General features: G+C 37.8%; 1 protein-coding gene across 2 annotated transcripts in view; it reads right to left on the bottom strand.

Annotated features, from left to right (window-relative positions):
• The window catches only part of LOC134742640 (uncharacterized), a 95,809-nt gene that overhangs the window by 5,499 nt on the left and 62,504 nt on the right, over window positions 1-27,806 (bottom strand). Inside the window, exons 2-8 of one of the 2 annotated variants that reach the window (XM_063675819.1) lie at window positions 9,117-9,255; window positions 8,226-8,290; window positions 7,775-7,913; window positions 5,867-5,979; window positions 2,889-3,023; window positions 1,393-1,521; window positions 426-645 (exon numbers count right to left, since the gene is read on the bottom strand). In XM_063675819.1, coding sequence (XP_063531889.1) covers window positions 426-645; window positions 1,393-1,521; window positions 2,889-3,023; window positions 5,867-5,979; window positions 7,775-7,913; window positions 8,226-8,290; window positions 9,117-9,255 — 940 coding nt within the window. Of the gene's footprint in view, window positions 1-425; window positions 646-1,392; window positions 1,522-2,888; window positions 3,024-5,866; window positions 5,980-7,774; window positions 7,914-8,225; window positions 8,291-9,112; window positions 9,256-27,806 lie in introns of those variants that run through there. The other variant, XM_063675820.1, reaches the window with a different exon arrangement.

The following is a 27,806-nucleotide window of genomic DNA, read 5'->3' on the forward strand; positions in this document are numbered from 1 at the left end:
GCGTTCCGCTGTTAGAAGGTGTCGTTGCTGCTGCAGTATTCAGTATGCCAAATTTGGAACTACTTTGACATACCCTAATTCGTCAGAAGCACTCCAGTCTAATTGGCGTCAAAGACCAAAATGTTTTAGACAGTCATCACTATCATATCAATACCTAAATATGTCTGAAAGATGATGCATTATTATCTCCACAGCCGACTGTGTGCTGCTTTGATCCAAAAACTCTACTCAGAATCAGTATCAGGATTATCGTCATTCAACAATCTTTCTGCCCCAAATCTTAACTACTAAATAAAGACGCCACCTAACCGGCATAAATAAATAAATAAATGAATTATATTACTTTATTCTTTTCATTTTATAAATCCTACGATGAGAAAAATAATGTGTGAGAGGGAAGGTTATAGACGTTATAGTTAACTCACCAATGATGTTGCCAATGCGCCACCAACGCTACCGAGTTCCCGCTGGGAGAGCTAGCTTTTACGCTGACGCAATACACTTTGATGTCGGCGCCAGACTTGTCGGTGATGCGGAGTGTGGCGTTCCGCTGGTAGAAAGTGTAGTTGGAGCTGTAGTCGAGGGTATGCCAGGTGTGGGAGAACGTCATCCAGCTCGGGAATTGGCAGTTGGAGCGGACTGATACTGGAAATATAGTTTATTATTAGTTGTTGGGTATATTCTTTATTAGTTCACAACGGTGGGAGAAATTTCGAGCATTTTAGCGTCATTATTTCCTCCACAATTACTTATAACTACAATGTCTACAATGGAAGGACAATCTATAACAACTTTGATCAAATGTAGATTTATGTATCGGCACCATATAGCGTTTTTTGTTACGTTGCGGTATTTGATCGTTCGACTGATTTTTTATGTACTCTGTAGTTCAATGTAACGAATATTGCATGCAAGTTCTCGCGCCGTATATGGCGCTTAACTATAAGCATCACTCTTTTATATCAATATTTGGTGTTACCAATACTTGGAACGTTAAAAAAAGTAAGTTCATATCCATGATGACCTTACGCATATGTCTCTCAAAGCAATGTATATAATTTAGCCTTTACCATAATAATTAATATAAAAGACCATAAATTTAACAAAAGTGGAAAAGTTACTGCCTTGAGTGACTCAGTGACTGATAATCCAGCGCACTGCCAACTGAGCCACCAAGACCTCATCCATAGTCAAATAACATATACTAATCTATGTCCATAGTCAGCAAATTTTCTCACTATCTCTAGTGGACACTCGGGTCTAGGGGACACTAGCGACATCTACCGTAAGAGCGTTACTTTCTTAAACGGCCACCGGCGTTTAAATTGATTCTAAGCTTAATCGTTCGCAGACGTTTCTGCTTGTTATAAATAATTAAAGACCATAACGTACCTCGCTTCAAAGCCATGGTCCTACTCCCCTCCGTGGCGCTAAATAGTCCATTGCAGGTCGCGTCCCCCGATTGGGCCACTCGGTATTCCACATCGGCGGAGCCTGGGCCTTCTTTCACGCCTGTTGATGCTGGAACATGATGGAGAGGTTGTTGTGAACCTTTGTATTAGGCAACAATAATTATTTTTTCGTCATCTAGCACTCACAAAACAAGCCTCATTGAGCTTATTGTGGAACTAGGTCGATTTGTGCAAGATTGTCCCATTATATTTGTTTAATTGTACCTACATAAGGTAAACGTCCAATTGTCCAGTAGATGAAACCCGATGGTAACATCATGATGGTAGGCCACTATTGTCCAGGCGGACAATAAGAAACCCAGCAATACTTTACAGACTTTATTACTACACAGTTTGAATTAAGGATGACTCACGTTAGACCGGGCCGTGTCCGGGCCGGAGTGTCCGGCGCTTCGTTTTCTATGGAAAGCATCACGTGATCACCTGTCATGTCATAGAAAAGTAAGCGCCGGAAGCTCCGGCCCGGACACGGCCCGGTCTAACGTGAGTCATCCTTTAGGGTTACGAAAATATAAAAATTGGCTCTGAGTGGCGTGCGCGTGCGTCAGTGGACTATTAACAACGACAAATTTAATGTGATGTGATGTATTTTTACATTTACAGGTTATTTGATTGAGACCAAAACTATATTTTAGATTTAAATGGTTAAATTAGATAGCATGAACGGAAAAAGGGGCAAAAGCGTATGTTGAAATATATTTGCAATCACAATGGCCGAGCAGCAAGAGACAAAATAATCTAAGAATACTTTATCTTACTGATTTCGTAATATCTTTCTTACAGTAACGAAATGGCGGTCCCCTTTGTTTGTCTAACTGTTAATCATAAAAAAAGCTTAACGATCTAAGAAGTAGAGACCAATGCCATTAAATAGTCTTATACACTGTAGCGGTTCTTGTAATGTTGTAGCTTGCCTACACAGCTAAAAGCTAAGCTAACCTAGAAATAGTCTTACCGATACCATTAGTCTTCTCGTAGACGAAGCAGCGGTAATCCTTACTTTGTTGTGTTTTTTACACGAGATACAATCTTCTTGTTTGTAGCTTGTCTAAACAAGCTAAAGCAAAGCTAACGTAAGAATAGTCTTACCGGTACCAGTAGTTTTCTGGTGTCAGCAGGAGAGTTCGGGTGAATGATTACACACACAAGTAGGTACATAAATTAATATTTCAAAAACAAGTAGTGAATGAACGTAATGTGTAAATGTGATTGTAGTGCATGATATTTAAGTTTGAAGAAACTTTTTGGTAGGTTAATCTTGAAGTTGGCTGTTAAACTTTCTATCGGTAGGTACGTAAAAAAGAATGCTAATTTCAAAATTTCGGTGTGACATGTGGTTGTGTGTGTAAACTCTCTGGTGCCGATTGTAGCTTTCAAAAGCAAGCTAGAGCCGAGCTAACCTAGAAATAGTCTTACCGATACCATTAGTCTTCTCGTAGACAAAACAGCGGTAGCGGTCCTCGTTGCTGGTGGCGTGGTTGTGGTGCAGCTTTCCGACGAGGAATCTCAAGCTGCCTTCTTTCCATGTTGCTAGGCATTCTAGCTCTTCCACTGGAAATAAAATTATAAATCTTAACAATAGCTTTTCTTTACTTTTATATAGGTATCTGATAAAGGAGTGGCTTTTCTTTATTTTTATGTCGGTATCTGAAAAACAGTAGACAGTTTAAAACGGAGCCCTGGAGTTACGGGCGTCCAAAGGCTATAACGCCTGTAACCGTTTGCCACCCATGTGGTGTAAGTAATAAAATTTGAGGGTAATTAATCAAAAATTATTGAATGCATTTCGATGTTCCATTGGTAACCAAACTTAGGTCTGTAAGGCATCAGTAATGTATCGTCGAAAAGTTACCAAAACTAGGAAATTTCTCCATGGAAAATTTTCGGAAACTTCTCATAATTTTGTATGGGAATCCGAAGTTTTCCATTTTCAAAATGAAAGTTCCCTTTGTTTCCTGTAAAATTTTCCTGACATTTCAGAACTTTTCCAACTTACGTTGCTAAAGTGGAGACAAAAAAAGAATTGTGCCATAAAATTTTGTGCAGGTAAGAAACCACCCAAATTTACAAGACGTCTTTATTAAGTAATAAAGCTTTTCACGCCCTTTTCAGTTTCTCTACTCCTAGTTCCCCCTAGTTGAAGGAGGGGAGACACTCCCGATTTACAATAAACGCCCAAAAATATATCTAACGTCCAAGACTAAGTTTTCGCAGTGAAATAAACAACTCAGAACGTCTTATGCATAAATTAGTATCATGCTAAAAATAGAGCTGTCATGCTTATTGTGTTCAGGATAGCCAGGAATAGACAGACAACGGGCAATCCAGCGTGTACGTTGGTGTTCGGGCTGGGCGGTCTTAAGGCTAAGTTACTTAAATAGGGGTTTTAAAACTATTTAAACGGATTATATCGCGTATAATGAATTTAAAATACATTCCGACGTTTCGATCCCTTTACAGCGTTCGTGGTCAACAGAGGTGATTTTTTTCCCGTGTCACCAGTTGATCACGAACGCTGTAAAGGGTTCGACACGTCGAGATGTATTTCATTAAATTAATGTTACACGATATAATCCATTTAAATAGTTTTATTTCATGAATAACTATCGCTGTAACTTATTAGCAGTGATTGCCGTTTTGGTTGCCACACCGCGAGACACCAAGTTAAAATGGTAATATGGACAAGTAATGTTATTATTAAAATATTACATTGATATTAAATCGGAGGTTTCCTGTCCTGTTATTAAATATGTATAATATGAATTTTAAAATATTTATCAGTACGGTTTTTACTCACTATTATTATTTTGTAATATGTCTCACGATAGTTTGTGCGAATATGAATTTTCTCAAATGATTTTGACGCCTAAGACTATTGTTTCTTTTGTGCGAGCGGTCAGCTTTCGTTTTGAACACTGCTATATCGTATTGGTTTAATGGTTCCAATCTATGTGGTAACATGAGCGGTCGCCTTCATTGAGGTGGTTGATCGTTCTACATTACCAAAACATGTTAGATGTACATAGACTTGAACCTTAAAACCACTACGATACAGTTGCTTTTTAAAGGACATTGTTGCTTTGACCCGTGGCTTATACGGGAGCCAACCGCTCGCATAAAAGAAACAATGGCTTTTGTTTAGCAGATTAGGGTGTTAGGCGTAGAAATCATTTGAGAAAATTCATACTATACTTACCAATTCAGTTATTGCTAAAGATGACTTTCGGATTGTTACTGTTGCAACGTGACTGCTGCAGGCGTTGACGGGGCGATGGAACAAAGTTGTTTTTGACGCACTGCAGCAATGCATTGCTAAGGAATAACTGCAAAAAGCTGCCAAAGCTAAACCATTTATTTTCCTTGAACGTCCCCTTATAACAGCTATTTCAAACTGTTACTAAATCTAAGTATAATCAAAACGACACCTCAGCTCTGGAACGTTGCCCGACTTATTTGCAAACTAGACAAACTGACAACGCGAGACAATTTCCTTTGTGTATTGCACCGTTTCAAATCTTAAGTAGTCTGCATCAATAGACCCGGATAAGACTATGCGTCAGAATGATTTCTTATTCTAGGGGCAACTTGCACCATATTGTCTTCGGTTACCGCGATAGTTACTCATGGAATAAAACTATGAAAACGGATTATATCGCGTATAATTTCGCGTGTAATTTACCTATATAATACATCCCGACGTTTCTAACGTGTTTCGAACCCATGAAGCAAAGTTACCATGAACCAAATTTGGCCCTAAGCCCCACTAACCCGGTGTTAACCGGTTAAACCGTTAACCCAGCGTCAAATTGTACTGGTAACCATGGTAACTTCAGGTTTAGTGAATGGTGCACTGGCCCTAAGTGTAATAATTTTATTGCTTTTGGCGTCAGGACCCTCGTTCCATATAGGGCCCAACGGCTTAAGTCCGTAATTTGGTCATTGGTATTTGGATGCCACTCGTGACAAAAAGCTTGCAGCTTCCTCGCTCAACGCATAAGTTTTACGATTCAGCGAGAAAACGCTCCCAGCATCCTCGGCACCATTCCACAGGGGCCAACTTTAGAATAAGACTTTTGAATAGGATGATAATTTAAGTTATTAACATAGCTTTTTTAGGTACTTATCAAGTTTAGACTAATAACAAAAAAAGATGGCTCTATTTGTTTATGACAAGTGGGTGGTAAGTTGTTTTATTTGTAGTATAGACTTTTCTCCTATGTTAGTACGTCAGCAGAGATTCTTTCATCCGCAGTACAAAGGAAGTTACCTCTCTATCTCTTCACAGCAGTATTCAAAGAAGTGAGACTTCTGATGAGAGTGATGAGGACGATTACATACACCACAACATTACAGTTTTGTAGTCGGTTTTTTTAAATTAAAAGCTATGAACATACCTGTGCTTTCAGACGCAGAAATATCAGGACACGCCTGGTAGTTGAGCAGAAGACGGGAATCTTCTGTGCAGCTCTCGATGGATGACACGGGGATCTTACAGTCTCCATGCCCTCTGGAAATATTACAAAGACCTTGATAAATCCGTCTATGCCAAGTCAATTTCATCCACAAAACCCATTTTGCGCTCTCACTCCGACCGGAGTCCGACGTCAACTGCAGGTCCATTACTTTTGCGACTTGAGCGTTTCTTTTTATTGCCATTTTTTTATGTGACCTTTTTTGCCACTTTTGTGTTATTCTTAGTCACGAGCCCTTTTCATCCTTATAGGAGAAAAAGTGTCCCAAAATTTTCATACATTTTCAAACTTTCCTTTTTGTTACCGCCATAGAAAGTATATGGGGAAATGGTAACACAGGAAATAAACCTTGGGACATTTTTTTATCCCATTGGGATCGAAAGAGCTCGTGATCCTGACTAGAAATAACACAAAAGTGGCAAAAAAGGTCACATAAAAAAATGGCAAAAAAAGAAACACTGCAGCGAGCTTAACGCGGGTGCTCTATCTGTCTTCTTCTCTTCTCTTGATAAAATTAGTGATGGATTGAATGTTATAATCACGGCAGTAATGCGGCAAAGGAAATTGACAGATACAACGGCAACAAGAATGACTACAGAATGACATGCACATGTTTTGTGTTTTTCGAGGTGTTTTGTATCAAAATATAACCAAGGGTTTAAACATTTCAGCTGTTTGCTAATTTAAACAACCCAACTTACTTTGACAAGTGTACACTACATAAAAGTTTGTAAAAGAAATAATTAAACGGTTACAGCTTTCGTTGAACTGCATTGCCTTTATCATCCAAAAATTGTTCACCACCGACTGTCTGACAGGATAATTGATCAGAAAATTTCATCAATCAGCCAAAAACAGTTAATTAATAAACCATGGGATTGCTATGATTTCACGGGTTTTAATTACAAAAGTCATTTAGCTTGACTGAGATGACATTGACGGTGACGCGTCGGTGATCTTCATTAACGGACCGTTTAACATCTGCTGAGGCTATTAATCAATGATCACGTTAATTTCATGGGGAAGTAATTTTTAAATGAGTTTCCGAATCGGAAAAGTTCAATACTACAAACTATTATACAGGACAGGCTCAGCCTAGTGTTAGTCGCAGTCAAAAATTTGAAGAATTCTTTCTGTCAATATATAATTTTGTATTTTTGTATGTTCCAATTTTAAGGACGATAGTGGACGACCGTTTCTCCATACAAACGTAGTCCCGGTTTCCTTCCCGGATATTGACATTGTGGAAAATATTTTACACAATTTATTGTATACCTATACGGAGAGTTACATAGATCTTTGATATACCTATTTGGTAGTTAAGTTAAATCAATTAGAAAACTACTAAACGTGGTACCTGCTACAGTAATCAGTATGTTTATTGCTTTTTTAGAAAATACAAAATATTATTATATTTTATACCTACTTACAACAAACACAAAACAATGGCACAACATACCTGTTAATACTTATCAGTTCGTATTATCCAGGCAATAGAGTATAACGAAAAGATAAACACAGCTTACCTGTTATAAGTAAATGGCCCTAGCTTTCAGCGGGCAGTCAACAAGATCAGCGTTTTCCTTGAACATGGAGTAGAGGTAAGCGTCTCTGGTGATGAGAGAGCAAAGGTGAGGTAGTGCGGCCCGACGGTGGCGGAAAGCTGATTCAACATACCTGTTATAAGTGAAGGAGAAGGGCCCTTTCAGCGGACAGTCGACAGGATCCGCGTTCTCCCTGAACATGGAGTAGAGGAGAGCGTCTCCGGTGCTGAGAGAGCAGAGGAGAGGTAGTGCGGCCCGACGGTGGCGGAAAGCAGATACAACATACCTGTTATAAGTGAAGGAGAAGGGCCCTTTCAGCGGACAGTCGACAGGATCCGCGTTTTCCCTGAACATGGAGTAGAGGAGAGCGTCTCCGGTGATGAGAGAGCAGAGGTGAGGTAATGCGTCTCGACGGTGGCAGAACGCTGAAAATAATAGTTCCAATAGTTCCATTAAATTGTTTTGAAAAATGTTTCTTGCGTCGGTATCGGTATCTACTTGGGTCAGAGGTGTAGTTATAGACCTGATGGTTTTCCGTTTTGACATTCAAAAGCCAGTAATATGCCAAAATTTAATGGATAAACGATCTATATCTTTAGTCTCGGTAGGCATAGTAATGCTGAAAGATAAGGCGAATAGGTAACGGTACGTCGGGATCTGCAGACATTATAACTGTAATCAACCGAGCATTGGGTCATTCATAGGTATCATAATGGGATCAATAGGTTTGTACTCACTTTCTTTATATTGCAGAACGTTGGTATGTTTTTCGTGCATGACCACACATCGATAACACCCCTTCCTGCGAAAGAAAAAATAGTTTTATATGCGTTTTTTAAAATCTACTGTGAATTACAGTACTAAAATTAGACCATGGAAAGTCTGCAACGATTGCACGCAGTGCAAGTGTTATTTTAAACGTCAAACTTCTATTAAATTATGTCGTATAAATAACACTAAATAAGACTTATCTTGGTCTATCTCTAGTACCTTCTCAAACATTGTTCCGTACGTGGGCATAATTAAATAGTTAGTCCAACATTTACTTAGACTGAACAATCTTTCATTTCGTAAGATCCAGCCAGGTAAACTTTAACTAACTTTAGGCGCGGCTTATATTACTTTAATTTTGACAGGAAACGATATACTAAACTTAGTTTTAAACAAAATACCTAGTTTTACAAATTCCGAATTTAAAAATCGACTTTTACATATCGATTTTTGAATTCGGTTGTACCTTTAGTTTACTGCGATGAGTTCATACCGAGAATACGAATATCTCGGTGAAGATAATTGATTCAGATTCAGATCTACAATATGAAACTTGTTCCCCTGAGGGGTATCACGTCTTGTTGGAAGATGTGCCTCGATGGAGATGAGTTGGACGATGTCAGGCTGAAACCAGCTACGATCTAAAGTGAAATGTAATGTATTATTCATGTAGAAGTTTTACTTCGTTCAAAAGTTACGTTTTTTTCTCTCTCAGTGCACCCACCTTGATGCTTTTCTGTTTAGCCTTATGGTTGACTGGTAGAGAATGCCTATAATGGCATTAAGTCCTCCTGTTGTACACTTTTTATGTGCAATAAAGTTTAAAATAAATAATAATAACTGTAATGTATACTTACTCATCGACGATAAGGAACTTGTCCCCCTCGGACGAGAGGCACCGCCCCTTGTTGGAGAGACGGTCCCCCTCGATGGAGATGGGTTGGATGACGCCGGATTGGAACCAGCGACCATGCCAGCGTGCGGGGAAGGTGCAGCCTGTTAACAAAAAAAAAATTGTTGAAATACTTATTCGCTTCAACAAATGGACTATACAACAATAATTAGAATGGGGTATATATAAAAATACGTATGGCATGGGGTAATGGGGTATGTATAGTTATAAAAAGTGGCTATAACAGCACATAACATGTTATACGTCTTAATGTAAGTACTTAAATTATTATATACATACCTACGTGTTTATTCGGTACGGTACGCGTTAAGGGATAAAGCAAAACGCACTTTTTATTTTGAATTTTTACGTAAAATTTTCAATCTTTTTTGGCATTTTTGTGGTAAAATCTTTATTAACGTTTAACGTCTCCCCTTGCCAGTAAAGTAGTGTGGAAAGAATGAATGGGCCCTGGAGGGAAAGTACCTCAAAACCTAAAGTTATCTATTTTGCTTAAAGGGAACATTCTTTTATTTTTGAAAATAAACAAAACTGCATTCAATGATTTAAATATTTTTTTTCAATTTTGTTTGTCTAAAAATATTCTTGAATATTAAATATTCGATTTTATGGATATTTGGTACGACAGACGAGTGTAAGTCCTAATGTTACTTGAGGAAATGTTATCATTAACATTAACTGTAAGTATCGAATAGTAGAATAAAATAGCGTGTTTATTTTTTTTAATTTTTAGTCGGTTCGATTCCCGGGTGAAACAAACGAATTTATAAAAATCTTTAAATACAGTTTTGTTTCTTTTTTAAAATAAAAGAATGTTTCTTTTGAGGAAAATGAGCTAACTTAAGGTTTTAAGGCCCTTTCCCTGCAGGCCCCATTCATTCCTTCCATACTGTATATTACTACCACTGAAAATCCGAAACATTGTGAAGGCCAAAAAAACCTGTCATGGTATAGATTTTCCACAAATTCTAGTTTCCATCTAGCACCCCGTTTCAAGGGCCCTGAACCAATACGCTAATGGTCCGTGTTCGATATTGATGGTCCGGCAGCGTTTAGGAAATGGGGCCCATCCAGAGAACACTCTTTGACTGCCGGATATTAATTACTCGACTGCGAAAGGTGGGGTGCGGTTGGCCTGGTTTATGGAGCGGATGTTTTCCATGTTGAAAATGGGAAAATATTGGTTATGGACATTTTAAATAAGAACTTCGAGCAGTGTAGTGTCTAAATTAATAATAACCCCATATGTGTAACGGCAACGCGCATGTAATATATCTGGTGTTGCAGGCGTCTATCTGCTTACCATCAGGCGGGACGTATGCTTGTTTGCCACTGACGTGGTATTAAAAATTATGTTTCCGAATCAATACATTAACTTGCTATTAAATTAAAACTTAATGAAACAAATTCTTGGAACTGGTGAACAATTTAATTTAAACAGTCGGTATGAAGTTTAACATGTTACATGATCGAATCAATATATAGTGCATTCCTAAAAATATTTTACTTTTTTTTAGACAACCTTTTGGACGCCAATGACCGATATTATACGCACCGTAGGTTCAACGCCAAAGACCGATTAATCGGTCATAGACCACAGAGCAACATATAATAGACCTACATACATATGCATAAAGTTCAATTTCAGTTTTGACACTTCGGTGACGTGGCGCCACAGATCGATTACATAATGTGTGACGCCACTCTGCGCAAGTACTTTAGAGATTGTAAAGTCATCCCAGGAGAACCACTTACCACCCAACACCGGCTGCTTTTAGCATGTTTAAAACTACCAAATTGGAGATCCAAATCAAAAATAAAGCCCCGGCCCCGCATCAAATGGTTCAACCTGGACAAGGCCAAAGGCAAAGACCTTACTGTAAGAGTAGGAGAATATCTCACAAAATATCTCCGGAATGTAAGTGAAAAGCCGGAAGACGTCAACACCATGTGGAATAACCTTCATTCTTTCACGCTCCGCACCGCCAAGGACCTCCTTGGGGTTACCAAAGGCAAACTCAGCTCTGGAAAGGATGGTAGCTGGTGGTCACACGACGCCAAAGAAATGCTAAAGGAGAAGAAACAACAATTTAAGAAATGGCAAGAAACGCACGATAGCCAAGATGAAGAGTTATACCATAACGTCAGAAAATCAGTGAAAAGAGCAGTAGCAATAGCAAAAGCGCATGCGGAGGGAGACTTTATTAATCGGTTAGAAAAATGTGAAAACGAAAATGAGATTTTCAAAGTTGCTAAATTTCGTAATAGACAAACCCAAGATTTTAAACAAAATAAATATATTAACGATGAGACCGGTAAACTTTTAACCGCTGACGCCGATATAAATAGAAGATGGCACGATTACTTTTACAACCTTCTAAATGAAGAATTCCCACAAGACAAACTTCCGGAGTTGCCCTCAGTCTCAGGCCCTATAGGTATCATTTCACCATTGGAAGTGAAAAATGCAATGTCCCGAATGAAAAACGGGAAAGCTACTGGCCCCGACGAAATCCCAGTCGAACTTTGGAAACAAGTCGGCATGCCAGGAGTAAAATGGCTCACAAACTTGTTCAACAACATCATTGCAGAGGGGAAAATGCCAGACCAGTGGAGGACTAGTCACATGATACCTTTTTACAAGAACAAAGGAAGCGTATCTGAGTGCGGAAATTATAGAGCAATTAAGTTGATCCCCCACACTCTCAAAATATGGGAACGTGTCCTCATAGAGAAACTAAACAGTCTCATAAGTATCACCCCAAACCAATGCGGATTTACCCGAGGTGTGGGCACCACCGATGCCATCCATACGGTTAGGGCCTTAAGTGATAAATATAGAACTCTGAAGAAAGACCTTCACTATGTCTTTATAGATCTAGAAAAGGCATTTGACAGAATACCCAGACAACTCATCTGGACAGCACTTAAGTCTCAGCTAATACCAGAGTTCTATATAAACCTGATCCAAGATATGTACAGAGGTATCACAACCCAGGTTATTTCTCCTGCGGGAACTAGTGCATCGTTCGAGGTCAACGTAGGGGTGCATCAAGGTTCAACTTTGAGCCCTGTCCTCTTTAATCTGGTCATGGATTACATCACAAAAGGCGTACAAAAATCGGTACCGTGGAACCTTCTGTATGCAGACGACGTGGTGCTAATAAACGAATCTGCATCGGGGTGCCAGTCAGATTTAGATCGGTGGGTGACCGCCCTGGAGTCAAAGGGTATGAGAATAAGCAGATCAAAAACCGAGTACTTGCATTGTAACTTCACGGGCAACACCTCATCCCAATTGATAACCATCTCCGGAGTGCCCCTGAAGAAGGTCGAGTCGTTTAAATATCTTGGTTCCTTGATCACGTCAACAGCGTCAACCGAGTCCGATATCGAGAATAGAACAAGGGCGGGATGGTTGAAATGGCGATCCCTTACGGGTGTCCTGTGCGACCCAAAGATCCCAATCAAAACAAAGGGCACAGTATACAAACGGGCAGTTAGACCCGCCCTGCTCTATGGATCCGAGTGCTGGGCCGTGAGACAACAGGATGAACAAAGAATGCACGTAACGGAGATGAAGATGCTGCGTTGGTCGGGGGGAGTTACAAGGCTGGACAAAATAAAAAACACGTACATAAGAGGCACCTTCAAAGTCGCAGACATTCGGAACAAAATGCGCGAAAGCAGACTGCGATGGTTTGGACATATTCAACGCCGTAGCGACGACCATATTACAAAGAGTGTAACCACCGAAAACGCTAGGGTCACAAGGGGAAGAGGCCGACCGCTGACAAACTGGGCTTCGACGATCAAAAAAGATCTACTGACGCAAGGCTTGACGCCGGATATGACAAAGGACCGCCAAAAATGGCGCCAGAGTGTTAGATGTGCCGACCCCAAGTAAATGGGATAAGGCAAGGATAATGATGATGGTGACGTGGCGTCTGAATGAGTGGTTTTGTGTTCGACACGGCGTCGAAAAGGTTAAATAGATGACATATATTAAAGAAAAACGAAGCCCTCCAGTGGTGAAGGCCGGATTCGAACCGGCGTCTTTAGCAATCCGGGCTAACGCCTTCAATCCCTAGGCCACCCCGGGCCGCGGTTTCAGTTTATAATTTATATAAAATAAATAAATATTTTTTTATATATAGTAGTGTGACTACTTATAAAAATTACACTTCCAATGTGTTTGGGTTAGCGTTCTTCATGACTATTCCAAATTTCCAATTCCAAAATTCCAAATTTTCAAAATCGATACTTTTTTTTGTACCTTTTTGGTACGGAACCCTAAAGACACAAATCAAAATACCTATTTAATAAAATAATTTGATTTGTTCTCATAGTTGTTAAAATGAGACTGAAACACACATATATAAGATAATAAAAACCTAACGTAATGGCGATCGATGGCAAACAACTTCCATAACCTGTTTTCGAAAGATTGCAAATTTTGAGTTGAAAATATATGACTATTGACTATTCTTTGATACCATGTCGCGGCACATTCTTACAATAGGGTTGTAAAATGAAGTGTTATTTTTGTACACTTGTAGAGCAAAAGTCTTTGGAACTTGGGACCTGATTATTACATAAATACTATTAATTATAAAGGCACTCGTCATTATTACCAAAGTAGCACTTGATCACCAAAGTACTTTCAACCATCAATCCTTGTCTAATGTAATGGAAATCCCATTTCAATGACGAACCAACATTCGTGATGTTTAATAATTCAAAGTAGGTTTAACAGTACTATTAGCACTAGATCAATAGCGATTATTTTCTGGATCCCTATTCTGTTCAGCTTGGATAAACTGGCAACGGGGCGTTTTCTAAAATAAATATTGAAAACCTGATTCACACAGATCCTGGAGTTTTTGGGTTATTTCAGCTAAGAATCACTAGCATATTCAATCCTGATCCCGAAAAATTGTCAAAAATTTGCATGAAAATTGTACATTACGTAATTAATGTAATAATTGTACATTGTAATTCTACGTCACGCACATATATGAACTCATCTAAATCGTGACGTAATGGAATGGACATTTTGGGACATCTTTTTTTAATGGCAGGATATAGAATGCTGTCGATTCTAAGTAGAATGAGCCCAAGAATGTCCAGATTTGGAAGAATCAGGTTTTCAATATTTATTTTAGAAAACGCCCAACAACGCGGCACTAGGGGTGGTATTTTATTGTTAAAAAAACCGGCCAAGTGCGAGTCGGACTCGCCCACCAAGGGTTGCGTACTGTATCTGTGAAAATTTCAACTGTCTAGGTTGAAACGGTTCATGAAATACAGCCTGGTGACAGACAGACGGACAGCGGAGTCTTAGTAATAGGGTCCCATTTTTACCCTTTGGGTACGGAACCCTAAAAATATACAGCGAATTTAAGTTTTTTATACAAAACTTGTTTTTGCAGTATTTCATTTGTTTTCTAAACTGGAGCTATATAAACCAATTACAGACCTAGATGCCATTGTATGTGCAAAGTTTCATTATAATCCAACACGTAGTTTTTAAAATGAGAACGAAACTCCGTTTATATGGGAAGGTGAAATTCGGCCGAGCTTGCCGGGGGCTTAAGATACTGCAAACTGCTTCAGAATCAGAATAAGGCGCACATCGATTTCGTCTTTAGCTAGAATTAAGTTTGGAATATTACATTTTCCATTATATTTCATGGTGCTAAGTAGTTAATTAGTTAATGTAGTCTTCACACTGTAGTTTATATTCAGTACATAATTTATTAGAGGTAGTGGGTATTACATTAGATTCTACAAGTTTATTATCATTAACGACTTCTTAATAAAATACATGAGAAACCATTAATGTATTTTGTAATTGAAAATATTTAGAAGTCGTCATAATGATAATAAACTTGGTGTTGAATGGTGTGGACATTTTAAGATATTAGTGTTTCTGAAAATAATTGTAATGTGTAAAGCTTTATAATCTTCAACTTAAAAATGTGTAGGTTTTGTTAGTAATTTTGTACGTGGATAGTTTTGCACATTGTAATTTTGACATAAATAGTTAAATATTCATTTTATTATATAAATGATATTTCTCCGTTTCTCGTTGACCACATATGAAAAGGGTTCAAACCGTTGGGATGTACTTATTTTAAATTAATTGTACTCTATACAAGCCGTTTAAATAGATTTATTTCATAATTAGTACAAGATAAAGGTATAGGTAATAGTAATTCTACGATATTCAGCAATCATACGTTGTTATAATATTGGAATTTAAACTGTCGTGAGTCATATTAAAACTTAGACAATTATACGCTTTAACTCACGTATTTTTAGTGACTTTTAGTCACTCGCGCGACATGTTTCGGAACCAAGCGGTGGCAGCATGGTTCCATTTTTATCGCCTGTCACTTTCGCACTTACATACTTGTTAGAATGTGACAGGCATGGTGACAGGTGATAAAAATGCGACCGTGCTACCGCCGCTGGTCTTCATTTCCACTGGGCGTGCGATGAGATAACCGGTTGGGGGAGGTCTTACGCTGTCGTTGTAGGCAGGCACGGTGGCGGGTTCGTCGTTGTAGGCTCTACGAAACATGTCGCGAAAGTGACTAAAAATACGTGACTTAAACCGTATAATTGGCAGTGTTTTAATATTGTTTACATCTAAAGAAAAACACAAAAAATTCGTATCCCATTCTCGTAACAAAATCCCATTTTTACGAAAATAAGAAAACTGTAGTAGAGATGCAACGAATAGTCGGCGGAGCCATCGGCCGAATATTCGGCCGCTGAATATCCGGCTAGAAGTTTTACCTAAAATGAAGTAAATTCGAACGCGCGCGTGCGTGCGCTGTGCAAGTTGCAACTTGTTTGACTTGTTTCTCGCTGTAGGCATGTCTTTGATAGAAATTGAGCTTAATCTGCACGCAGTTGACGCAGTGCGTATTGAATTGCGGACATGGCGGTGCGTTACTTTTTGTCGGTGTGTAAAAATATTTTTGTACTATCTATGAATATTCCCTCCCTCTCTCGATTCGACAAGCCCCAAGCAAGCCTGTTTTTAAGCGTCTACTCCACAAGCATCTTCTGTCAGAAGAATTTAAATAATGTTCTCCATCTTGTATGTACTAATATGTATTAGTTTATCTTTTGTATATCATATAAGTATTAGTATTTAATCATAATTTAGTTAGTTTACTTTATTATGTTTATATATATATATACATAATATTTGACTTTTTTTTTGGTTCTATTTCTCGTTATAATTTATGAATCTATCCTGCACCAACATTTATGTCTCTGTTTGACCTAATGGTTGACTGGTAGAGAATGCCTTTTAACATTAAGTCCGCCATTTGTACATTTTTCTTTGCTCGTGCAATAAAGTTTAAATAAATAAATAAATAAAGGTAGTCTGAAAGATTGATTATACTGATATTATTAATAATTGATTACTTGTAGTTTGTTACTTTTTTACCCCTCGTTTACCGTTATCTACGTGTTAACGTACTATTCGGTATTCGGCCAAATACTATGCCACTATTCGGTATTCGGCCGAATAGTGAAATTGTGACCGAATAGGACGGATACCGAATAGTGGCCGAATATTCGTTGCATCTCTAGTTTGTAGTTTAACTCCGATACACCTTGCCTTTGCCTTATTAAATATTTGGAAGACAGGTGCCATGACGTCATGGCTTCACCCTTGGCAACTTGGCATATACAGACGCTTATTATTTCATGGCCGTGGCTAAAATACGAAAAAATAAAGACCTTGAGATTTCTTGGAAGACATCAGTGCTTTGCTGTAGATAGTTAAGAGTCACATAAAGGTTCGTGTATACGTGTTATATAAAACTCATTGTTAAATCATCATTCTGGAATACCTTGAAATATATGTCTGGCACCTACTAGTTTTCGTTGCTAGAAGTAGTAATACAAAAACATGGAGTCAGTAGAAGGTTTACATACAAAACTTATAACACTTGACACTCTCATTTTGTAAACATAATATCTGAATCTGAATCAGAATCAAATGTTTTATTCGTGATAAACTTAAAACTAAAATTACATACAAAAGTATAATTAAAACTATAGGAATTTATAAAATAGGTAGGAGTTGAAGTTTACCACGAAATGGTCTCGCCTCAGCATAATGCTGACCCGAAAGTCAGCGCTGATCTTCCGGCGGGACCATTTTATAACGGGACCATTTTATAACGGGACCAAATATCTAACGTCTAACGCGATGAAATTTCATTATTTTACCTTTTTTCCGACGTTTCAGCTAGGTTGCACTTGCTGCGGTCAAGGTAAAATAATGAAATTTAATCGCGTTAGACCCGGTAATGACATTAATTAAAACTTATACTAGCTCTATTTTCTTTACTGTATAACATTATTTAGCAACGAAAACTATTACCGGATATAGATATAAATGACTTGAAAGTTAACTGGTCTGGGTATACTTCGAGTTAACATACAAAATAAACTATAACAAACCCCATCATATATCACATTTGTACAATATGTATCAAAATCAACGTCATCAATGCCTTCTCCCAAGAGTATTAAAGCTTTAATAAAAATCTATAGAAAGCTTCCTGTACCGTTATGATGGCTACACATTTATCGTCCATCGTGGCATGCGTCTCGCACATACACACTTGTTGACCGGGCGAGCGCGAAGCGTCTCCGGTCAGACTGGGCAAAATTGGTTCCGTATCTGGCTGTCTAGGCTGTTCTGCTCTACGGGGGGCCTAGCTGACAATCGTGGATAGAATACGTCATCATCATCATATCAGCCAGAGGACGTCCACGGCTGGACATAGGCCTCCCCCAAAGAGTGCCACAATGACCGGTCTTGCGCCTTGCGCCACCCGCATCCAGCGGACTCCCGCGACCTTCATCAGTCCACCAGGCCACCTTGTGAGCAGATTACGTCAATCGCAACTTAAATAATGTATGGAAACTTTGACGAAGTATGTGGCGGATTGCCTTTGTATGAAATAAAAGATCCATAATTGCATGACTTTATTTTTATTTTATATAACGTCACCACGACGGTGGCAATCAAGCATACGGCCCGCCAGCACCAAAGATATTACACGCGCGTTGCTGACGCTTTAAAAACCTGTACATTCCTTTTTTGAAGAACCCCATACTGTAGCCCCTCGGGAAAACCTCGGCAGGGAGCTCATTCCACAGCCGAAGCGTCCGCGGGAGGAAATTCCTCTTTATTTAATTTAATGACTATTCAATTGCATGGAAATAGTCACGTGACTTTCCGTAGCAGCTCTCATCAAAACACATTTTTACTTTAGATACGTTTTGCGGCCCAGGGCAGGTCCCAATTCTAAGCAGATTGTCGCGAAATTTTGCGCAGGTTCGATAAGTATTTATATATTTAAACTTCATTGCAAAAAATACAAAAAAATACATGGCGGACTTAATGCCTAATGCATGCTCTACCAGTCAGTCATAGGGCTGAACAGAGACGTAAAAATGGTGCAAGAAGAAAAGTTAGAGAATTTAAGTGACATACCTACATATGTATTTAGGTTAGCGTGTGTTTTATAGCCGGTTAAGTTTTCGTAAATTTTTCAAAATGGGGATTCACTAGGTCGTAGAAAAGAGCGTACTCCCATCTTAAATGCCGGCAACGCACTTGCAACCCCTCTGGTGTTGCAGGTATCCCCGGGCGACGGTAATTTCTTACCATCAGTTGATTCGTCTGCTTGTTTGCTTTCTATATCATAAAAAACCTGCCAAGTGCGAGTCGGACTCGCGCACCGAGGGTTCCGTACTTTTTTAGTACGTGTTGTTATAGCGGCAACAGAAATACACCATCTGTGAAAATTTCAACTCTCTAGCTATCACGGTTCGTGAGATACAGCCTGGTGACAGACAGACAGAGGGACAGACGGACAGACGGACAGTGGAGTCTTAGTAATAGGGTCCCGTTTTTACCCTTTGGGTACGGAACCCTAAAAAGTGACGGCTACAATGATAGACGTTAAAAGCGCTACCATCATAGACCCGCTGAGATCATACTGCAGTCATCAAACTCATTTTTATTCAATAATCAGGACCCATTGTATTCTAATTTGAGCTGCAGATAGTATTTTGTATATAGTAACAGCTTCACAATGGCTCCGTATATTATAATGTTCTTTTTAGGGTTCCGTACCTAAGACTTCGCTGTCTGCCTGTCTTTCTGTCACCAGGCTGTATCTCATGAACCGTGATCCGTGATAGCTAGACAGTTGAAATTTTCACAGATAATGTATTTCTGTTGCCGCTATAATAACAAATACTAAAAACAAAATAAAATAAATATTTAAGGGGGGCTCCTATACAACGTGATTTTTTTGCCGTTTTTATAGATAATGGTACGGAACCCTTGGTGCGCGAGCCCGACTCGTACTTGGCCGGTTTTTTATCTCTAAGTACCTACGATAATTTTGACATTCAATAAGGATGTCACTTTCGCTCTTCTGGCAACCCTGCCCAAATGTCAAATAGTATTCTCGACTACATTGCTGCTGCAAATGTCAAAATCGATGTTGCTGCACTGATGTTTGACATTTCACATATTTCACATATTTTTGCGGCCTTCGAAGAGTAACATATTATTGCAGGCGACTGTACCCTTATACTTGGGCTAAAGAGCACGAATGATACAGTTGGTGTACATAATTTATTGACTACACTAATCTTTTGCTGTACGTTCTCGTTGCTCCGAATTAGTGGAATTAAGTAGGTCACAAAGTTTAGCCTAACTAAACTAGCTCCAAATTCTAGTTTGGTGTCTGCTTCTGTAACGATGCCGAATATATCTTACATACCGAAACAAATGTCATATACAAATAATAAGTTTTTGGCAAAAATTACATTTTTGGTACCAACAAGCCTTTATCGCTGACTGACTTTTCTTTCCACAGGTAACTAATACTCATGAGTATTAAATCACATTGTATTTCGAGACAATTCTCAAAAATCCGCAGCCAGAGTCGTCAAGTGAAGGTCTGGCAGGGCGGCTGGGTGTAACCGTAGTGATCTAAATATTTTGAAATACGAGTTAGTACTTAGTATGTCTCATATCATAACTCTTAAGAGCCTGGCTCTTGTCGGTGGAGTAACCGCCACTCCGTTCTTCTTTCTGCCACTGTTTTGAGCTCCTGATACGTCACTATGTTGATTTTCTCTTTGGCTTGGTCTAAAAACGCAATTAGTATGTCTCACGATAGGTTAATTTCTAGTTCTCAGTTCGTCGGAACAGGACCTATAAAGGTATCTAAAATACAAAGCTAGCTTCATTTTGGTTAGCAAACTTTGTTAATAATGTATCCACTAAAACGTAGACTTTATCCACACTCAAAATTGCGGACCAAATAAAACTATCAAGTGTGGGTAGGTATTTATTCTATGACCTAAGTCCCGATTTCCATATGCATGAGTGCCAGACGGCAATACGCAACCGTATCAACACAATTCGTACTTTAATCCGTTGGTACAAGGTTCTTTATAGCATGACCGAATTCTCGAGAGTCCATTTGACTAGTACATATTAGTAAAAGTTCCCAACTCCCGGAGTGGGGTTGCCATAAGTTGCGAATTTAGGGGGACAGTTTAACACACTATTGACAGATTAGAACGGAGTTAAGTTCGGAATTCTGTCATACTCAGTAGAGTTAGTTTTGTAATTAGAAGTAAATAAAACGGATGACAGTTTCTAACTTTGAAAGTTTAGACTGTCAAACTTTGTACTACAGTAGTAAACGGAACTTGAATCAATGACACGCTTGAAAATAATTGCTTGTTGTTATCGATAACAAAAAGTATAAGCACTCTTTTCCGACCGTTCGCCACTTAGTTACTTTGAATGATTTAGTAGGCAGCAAGTTTCCTTAAACTTACTTGTATTGGTTTTTTTTCCTAGTTACTGGTAGCCCGAAAAAAAACACGAATCAGTTTATCAGACTATGCAGGCAGGCAGTTTAGCAAATTAAATATCTCGAAGTTTTCTGTTGGACATATTTTTTGCAATTTTGTGATTGTGAAACGATTTTCATACTTAACGATTTAAGTATTCCATATTCTCCTGGTGTGGCTAGACAGTTAAGTGCAAAATCACGCCGGGAAAGCCAGGGGTGCATGCATTTACTCGCGCTCTTGTAAAAAAACCATGGTGACTTATTTATCATCATCATCATCATCATAATTTAAGAGCATGGCTCTTGTCGGTGGAATATGCGCCAGTTTTCGCGGTCCTCGGCCAAGTTCTTTAGGTCCCTGTAAGACACGACATTTGCTTTTGCTTTTAGTTGTTGTGTATACCTTGCTTGTTGTTTTCCTCTTCCTCTCCTGGCTTCGAACATGCCTTCTAATATAGTGTTAAAGAAAGTGTCGTGTCTCATCAAGTGACCTATCATTTTGCCTTGTCTTATTTATAAGCGCATTAAATTCAATTAACCTTTGTGCTACTGAGCGTGTATATTTTTATCAGAGGAACGAATAGGCAGTCATTTTAAAGTTTCCCCTACAGGAGTTAAAAAGTAAAACCTTGTCCGCATTCATCTCGTGGCCACCCCAATCTCACTATCCGAAATAAAATATTTATACGGTCGGAGCGCAGTTTTTCTCTTTGATTCAGTGGTTTTATTGGAATCGCTCACGGTAATAGATGGCTTTGGGGCGTTGGCAATAAATAAAATTAGTCACAATTGATGCTTTTAAGCTGATTTCATAACATAACAAGGACTGTTGCAGCAGGTAGTTGGTAAGCATGTATTCATCACTTATATTGAAAATTTAAACAAACCTTAAAAAAAAATTAAGGTGTTAGGAAATCACGATGCAAGTGAAACTTTTTTTCGGATTGTAGGCATTTAACTGAAATTATTCGAAAAATTATATATCTTAATAAATATTATGTAGAAAAGGTTATAAAGAATGGAATGAAAATAACAAAAACATAATAGTAAAGTAAGTATTTTTATTGCTTTCAATTTGGTATACCTACAACAGATAGTAACTAATAGAGCAGGTGTAAGTACCAAGTAGGTTGAATCTACCGCTTGCAGCTTCTGACTCTATATCCATTTTCTTTGCAATAATAGGCTATTTGACTAATTTTTGAAAATGGTTTTAATTGATTGTTTATGACTTAATAATTACACCACATTGATATTTCCGTGAAATTTCCTGTATTAAATATAAAAAAACAATGTTAAAGTTTATTTATTTTTAACGCGCCTTAAACGCTGTTTTTGCAAAGGGGCTAATCACGTGACACGTGTGACGTCACACGCGAGTAAACTCAGTCAATGACCTTAGTAAATCTTATGGTTTATGTGCATTGAATTGATTATTTCACTGTAAAATGGTATATAAATGGTGTATAGTGCCGCAATGTTCAAGTACGACTATAAAAAATCCAGATAAATTGTTTGTTTCCGTTCCAACGAATCCCAAAAAAAGAAAAATGTGGTTAAAACTAGCGCGAAGAGACCCAAAGAGCATTTTAGCGCATACAAATGTTTTTATTGTGAAGACCACTTCGATGTAAGTAATATTTAACTGTAAATAAATATGGTAGTTAAAGCAGCGGATTTTGTTGTATTTAGGTATTTAATGTATTACTACATAACCTCATAACATAGCTCTTTCAGCATTAGTAGGTAGTTAGTAGCATACTTTTTCTTTCAAACTAAAGTGCAGTATGGAGATACTATTCTCGTCATCGTATTCTATATATATATCGTCGTCGTATTCGTATCATCGAAATCGAAATGTTCGTAAATAAACAATTTCTACGTATACTCACACAGCTGTTTTTACATTTCTAAGTTCCGCAGCATAGTAATCCGGATTATCTTTAAAGAAAAGTGCAACCATTAATGCGTCTATGTCTGGTAGGTTGCCGCTATCAGCTTTCACATATTTCGGCTCCATTTTGAGATTCTTATGAATATTGTGCTACTAGATATACGGATAAATCGGAATATATCAGAAAACTGTGGAACAATAACTAAAATTAACTAAATACAAATAAAACTGTTAAAACACTCAAGGCAATCAAGAATGTTTACCCGCCTGTGACGTCATCCGAGCGTTGACCAATCACAGAGCGTTCACGTCCCTGATGAAATTTCAAAAAATATTAAATTTTCTTTCGTTTATTTTCCAAAAAATAAACATAATTTACATTCAAATATAGTGAAATATAATTTATTAGTTTATTATCTTTCAGGATGACAGCAATTCGTTATATATTTTTAATGTTGTCAAATACCCTATTAGGTATCACATTAGGGAAATTTCGGATAATATCGCCACGCCACTCTTTGTAGCTCCGTAGCTCCGTACACAGTTCGTACCGCCACACCGCCAAGTCCCGTGCGATAAGGAACTTCGTTCCAATTGACAGCCGCGATAGTCGCTTAAGTTATTGCTGGGAATTAAGATTAAATAATAAGCACTGGGTTTTTACTTATTTATTCTACACTATCTTCTGCCCGCAACTTCGTCTGCGATGATTGATCAAAACTATCTTACGTCCTTCTTCGGAGCTAATTACCAAATTTTTTATCGGTTCAATGGTTAAAGCATGAATAGGTAACAGACAGACAGAGTTACTTTCGCATTTATAATATTGTTAGAAGAGGTTTAAGAAAATTAGATAAGTAATTAAGAATATAAATAAATATTATTTTAGGACAAATTGGACTGTACTGGCGTGTCCGAAGATGTCCCTAATTAGTACCTAATTAGATTTCCTTTCATGACAAATTATTCCCAGATTCTTACAAACATCTCAGACTAATTTACTCTAAAATCTGGCATTTGATGTTACCCATGTTTACAGTTTATGAAACCATAACGACGTAATTAAATAACATAAAAGTATTAATCCACTTCCATTCACATTCCATAGGATTAAAGTAAAAAATTAACGATTCTGTGAACCACTGTACTAACAACACTTTCTTGTGATGTTAACTGACAATTTTGAACCTTATGTATTAAATATAAGGTCTACAAATAACCAGTTAACAATGTGAACGAAGGTACAGATTAACCACGTGATTAATATGTTAATATTAAACCAGCACAAAAATATGACTAACGTCTCCATTTTACACCCGATTGTGAACTCTATGTGTTCAGTATTAAAAGCCACAGTTTTTGTGTAAAGGATTTTAGTAATGGGACGTTTCCTACACATGTTGCAGAGCGATTTAAGGAAGTTGATGTCTATATTTAGTACGAAAAAAAATTCCAGGAGTAAGTTTGACTTACGTAAAAGGTTCCGTACACACTTAGAGCGGTTTCGCACTACGTCCGATCCGAATCCGATCCGAACCCGTGAAAATATCGTCCGAAGTAGCCGTAGAACTATTTCTATGGTAATTTACGCACTACGTCATCTTTTCGGAAATAAATATTTTTTTATTTTTTATTTTATACTTTATTGCAACCATCAATGTACAATTGTTATAAATAAAGTAACAGTTTCTCATGGACCCTGATCAGGACATAGCAAATTACATATTTGAGCAACTGTATTTTACAATATTAACTAAATCTTAAATATAAATCTACAAGTTGTTATTTAAATTGTTGTGGCTACATTTCAAATATCATCGTTCATAAACTCTGATACTGCATAATAACATTTCTCCAGTAAGAATGATTTTAAAGAGTTTATAAAAAGATTTGGTTTATCAATTGTTTTTAAAGAGATGGGTATTTTATTATAAATTTTGATTACGCTGTAAATAAGACGGATCTAGTGCGTAAATTACCATAGAAATAGTTCTACGGCTACTTCGGACCATATTTTCACGGATTCGAATCGGATTAACCGGAAACCGCTCTTACATAGACCAATAATTGACTAGCGAAATAGACTAAGCTAATGCTCGTTACTTCGCTCGATTCTTTAGCTAATAATAACTTATATACGTGTACTGTGCTGTGCATATGCAGATGTATTTGGCAGACGAATTTGTCAATGGCGGGAATTGATAGATTGACAGATTTGTACGTTAAACACATCTGGCTTTTATAGATGTCAGACATCCAACACCACTTGGTCGCGCTTTCATTGCCGTTCTATTATCGCGAGTGAGATGCATAGAAAGTAAATTACGTTCTCGATGGCGTCTATGTCACTGCCAAACTGATGGTTACTGCTGATTTTTTACGCGATTTCGGGGTTGGCCCCACAGTAAAAGTTGTTCTGACCTACATTTTCCCTCCCTAGAGTTCGGTCAGTGATAACAAAAGGAACCTGTATACTTCGACCGGCCAACCCCATTAAACTCATAAATGTGGTTATCGAAATGACACTTTATTATTATATATATATTTTATCTGATACCCAGAGACTTTTACATCTCTAAACAATTTTGAGTACTTGTCTGTGGTTTGTATATTTTTTATTAGTTTTTTTTTGTGTAATTCGACATTTAGAGACTGGATACATCTCTAACAAAGTACTTATCTAATATTTTATTGATTCCATATTTGTAATTGTTTTTTGTAATTTTTGGTTAATTTTATTGCTTGTAAAAATTTACACGTAAAAGTGCCAATTTGCTGAAAAAATATAAATGTTTGATGTTTGACAATGAAGGAACCCTAAAAATAATCCAGTGGCTTGAACAAATACGCGGTGGCTTCATACTGGTTTTATTTATGTAGTTTCAGGGATTCCAGTAAATTATCAGTCACTTCTATTGTGAAGAACTTTTTGCTATTGGGGCAAACACATTTGAGAAAAAAACCGGACAAGTGCGAGTCGGACTCGCTCACCGAGGGCGTAACATTTCTTCTACAAAAAACGTCACTTGACACTGACAGCTCGGTATCGTATCGCTGTGATCTGTGATATCTTACCAAGCATTGTTCGAATTGGGTCGTATGGTCCACAACTCCACAAATTCCACAAGTTCAACACAACAGCAGTTATTGCTGTTAGTTTTAAGTTTCGTGACGCATTGGTTCGACTGTAATGTCATGTAAACATTTTTATCAATAAAATAAATAAACAAAATAAACACGTAATTAAATTAAGTATCAATACCAATCTTCTTTTTTGTATTTCCAGAGTGTTCGCAGTGTTTTCTTCTATTATGAAAATAAATATTCCTCTTTCCTTAGATCGAACTGTATCATCTGTATGACATTAAAATAATATTAAACCTCACCTGAACGAAGATATTTGAGTTAACTTTGGATTATTAGTTGGGAGCTTTTGGACTCAGTGGCGTAGCGTGAACTAATCTAGCCGTGGGCGAAATTGCATCTGCGAGGCCTTTTTCTTTCACTGTGCCCGAGGCCCCCCTTGAGGCGCGAGGCCGCGGGCGACGGCCCACTTCGCTCACGCCTACGCCACTGTTCGGACTATTTATAGTTGGGTGGTTTTACACGTAATTAAAATAATTATTACCCTATTGAAAATAATAAGGTATGTAAGGGGCGACATATTCATTCACTCGAAAAAGCCCTTTTCCCCTCACTAGCTCGGAAAGTTGTCTTTTATCCTTTAAAACTAGCGGGGAAAAACGCATTTTATCCACTAGTGGGGAAAGTAATTTGACCTTGGATGGAGCGTGTTTAAGTAGCTTGACAGATAACAAAACGTAAAACGCTCATAATAATGATTCGTTTGATATTAATTATCATTAAACAAATGGTTTGAGAATCTAATAAAAAATACCAAATTTAGCTTTATTTAATGATTTTATGTCATAGACCTTAAAGTTCCATAAGAAACGTTTGTTTTTTAATAATGATGTTAAATATAATTCTGAACGCACAAGTTGAGTCAATGCAATTTCAAAACGCATCATTGACATTTCATACGTCAGAATGTCAACATTGTCAACAAACTTTTTACTTACAAACTTCTCACGTAAAATACAGAATTTCCAGTTTTTTGTTATAATATCGTAAAAAAAATAGTGATTCCAGTGACGAAGATGATCTAACGCCTGTGGATGTTGTACTTTCCTCGCTATGGTGAGGGGAAAAGTTTTGTGTTACACACGGGTGCAAATGTATTTTACTTCTCGTGTGTTGAAACACTCGCTACGCTCAGGATTCTATTTTAGAACCACTCGCTACGCTCGTGGTTCAACTATAGAATCATTTCGCTTGCTCGTGTATCAATTCCACACTCGCGGGTAAAATACAACTTTGCACCCTTGTATAACAAATAACTATTAATAAAGATTAAAAAAAAAAGCTATGTAAACTGATTTCACCATACCATTGCTAAAATAGTCCGCGACAATTTACCTAAAAAGTTGCAAACCCCCCAAACTTACATAAAATCGGACCTATCTGCAATAGCGTAAAATACAAAACAACCGCTTTCATTCCAAATTGCACCGCAAATCCCACTAATAAAGTCCATATTCGAACTGCAGACCACAATAATCATATCCATCAATCGATGCCCGAGTCTAACAAGAATCAAATTAACAATTTATCAAGTTGTCACATGTCCAGTGCGGCTACAAGAGGACTTGAACTGTAAGTGTAGACGCATAAGGTTGAATTTGAAATGCATGTGTGTTCAGGTAGTAGTGTAGATGCGGTGGGTAGCGGACTGGAGGGTTAAAATGTTTTT

The sequence above is a fragment of the Cydia strobilella genome, chromosome 7 (genome assembly GCF_947568885.1).
Source record: "Cydia strobilella chromosome 7, ilCydStro3.1, whole genome shotgun sequence".
In the NCBI taxonomy this organism is placed as follows: domain Eukaryota; kingdom Metazoa; phylum Arthropoda; class Insecta; order Lepidoptera; family Tortricidae; genus Cydia; species Cydia strobilella.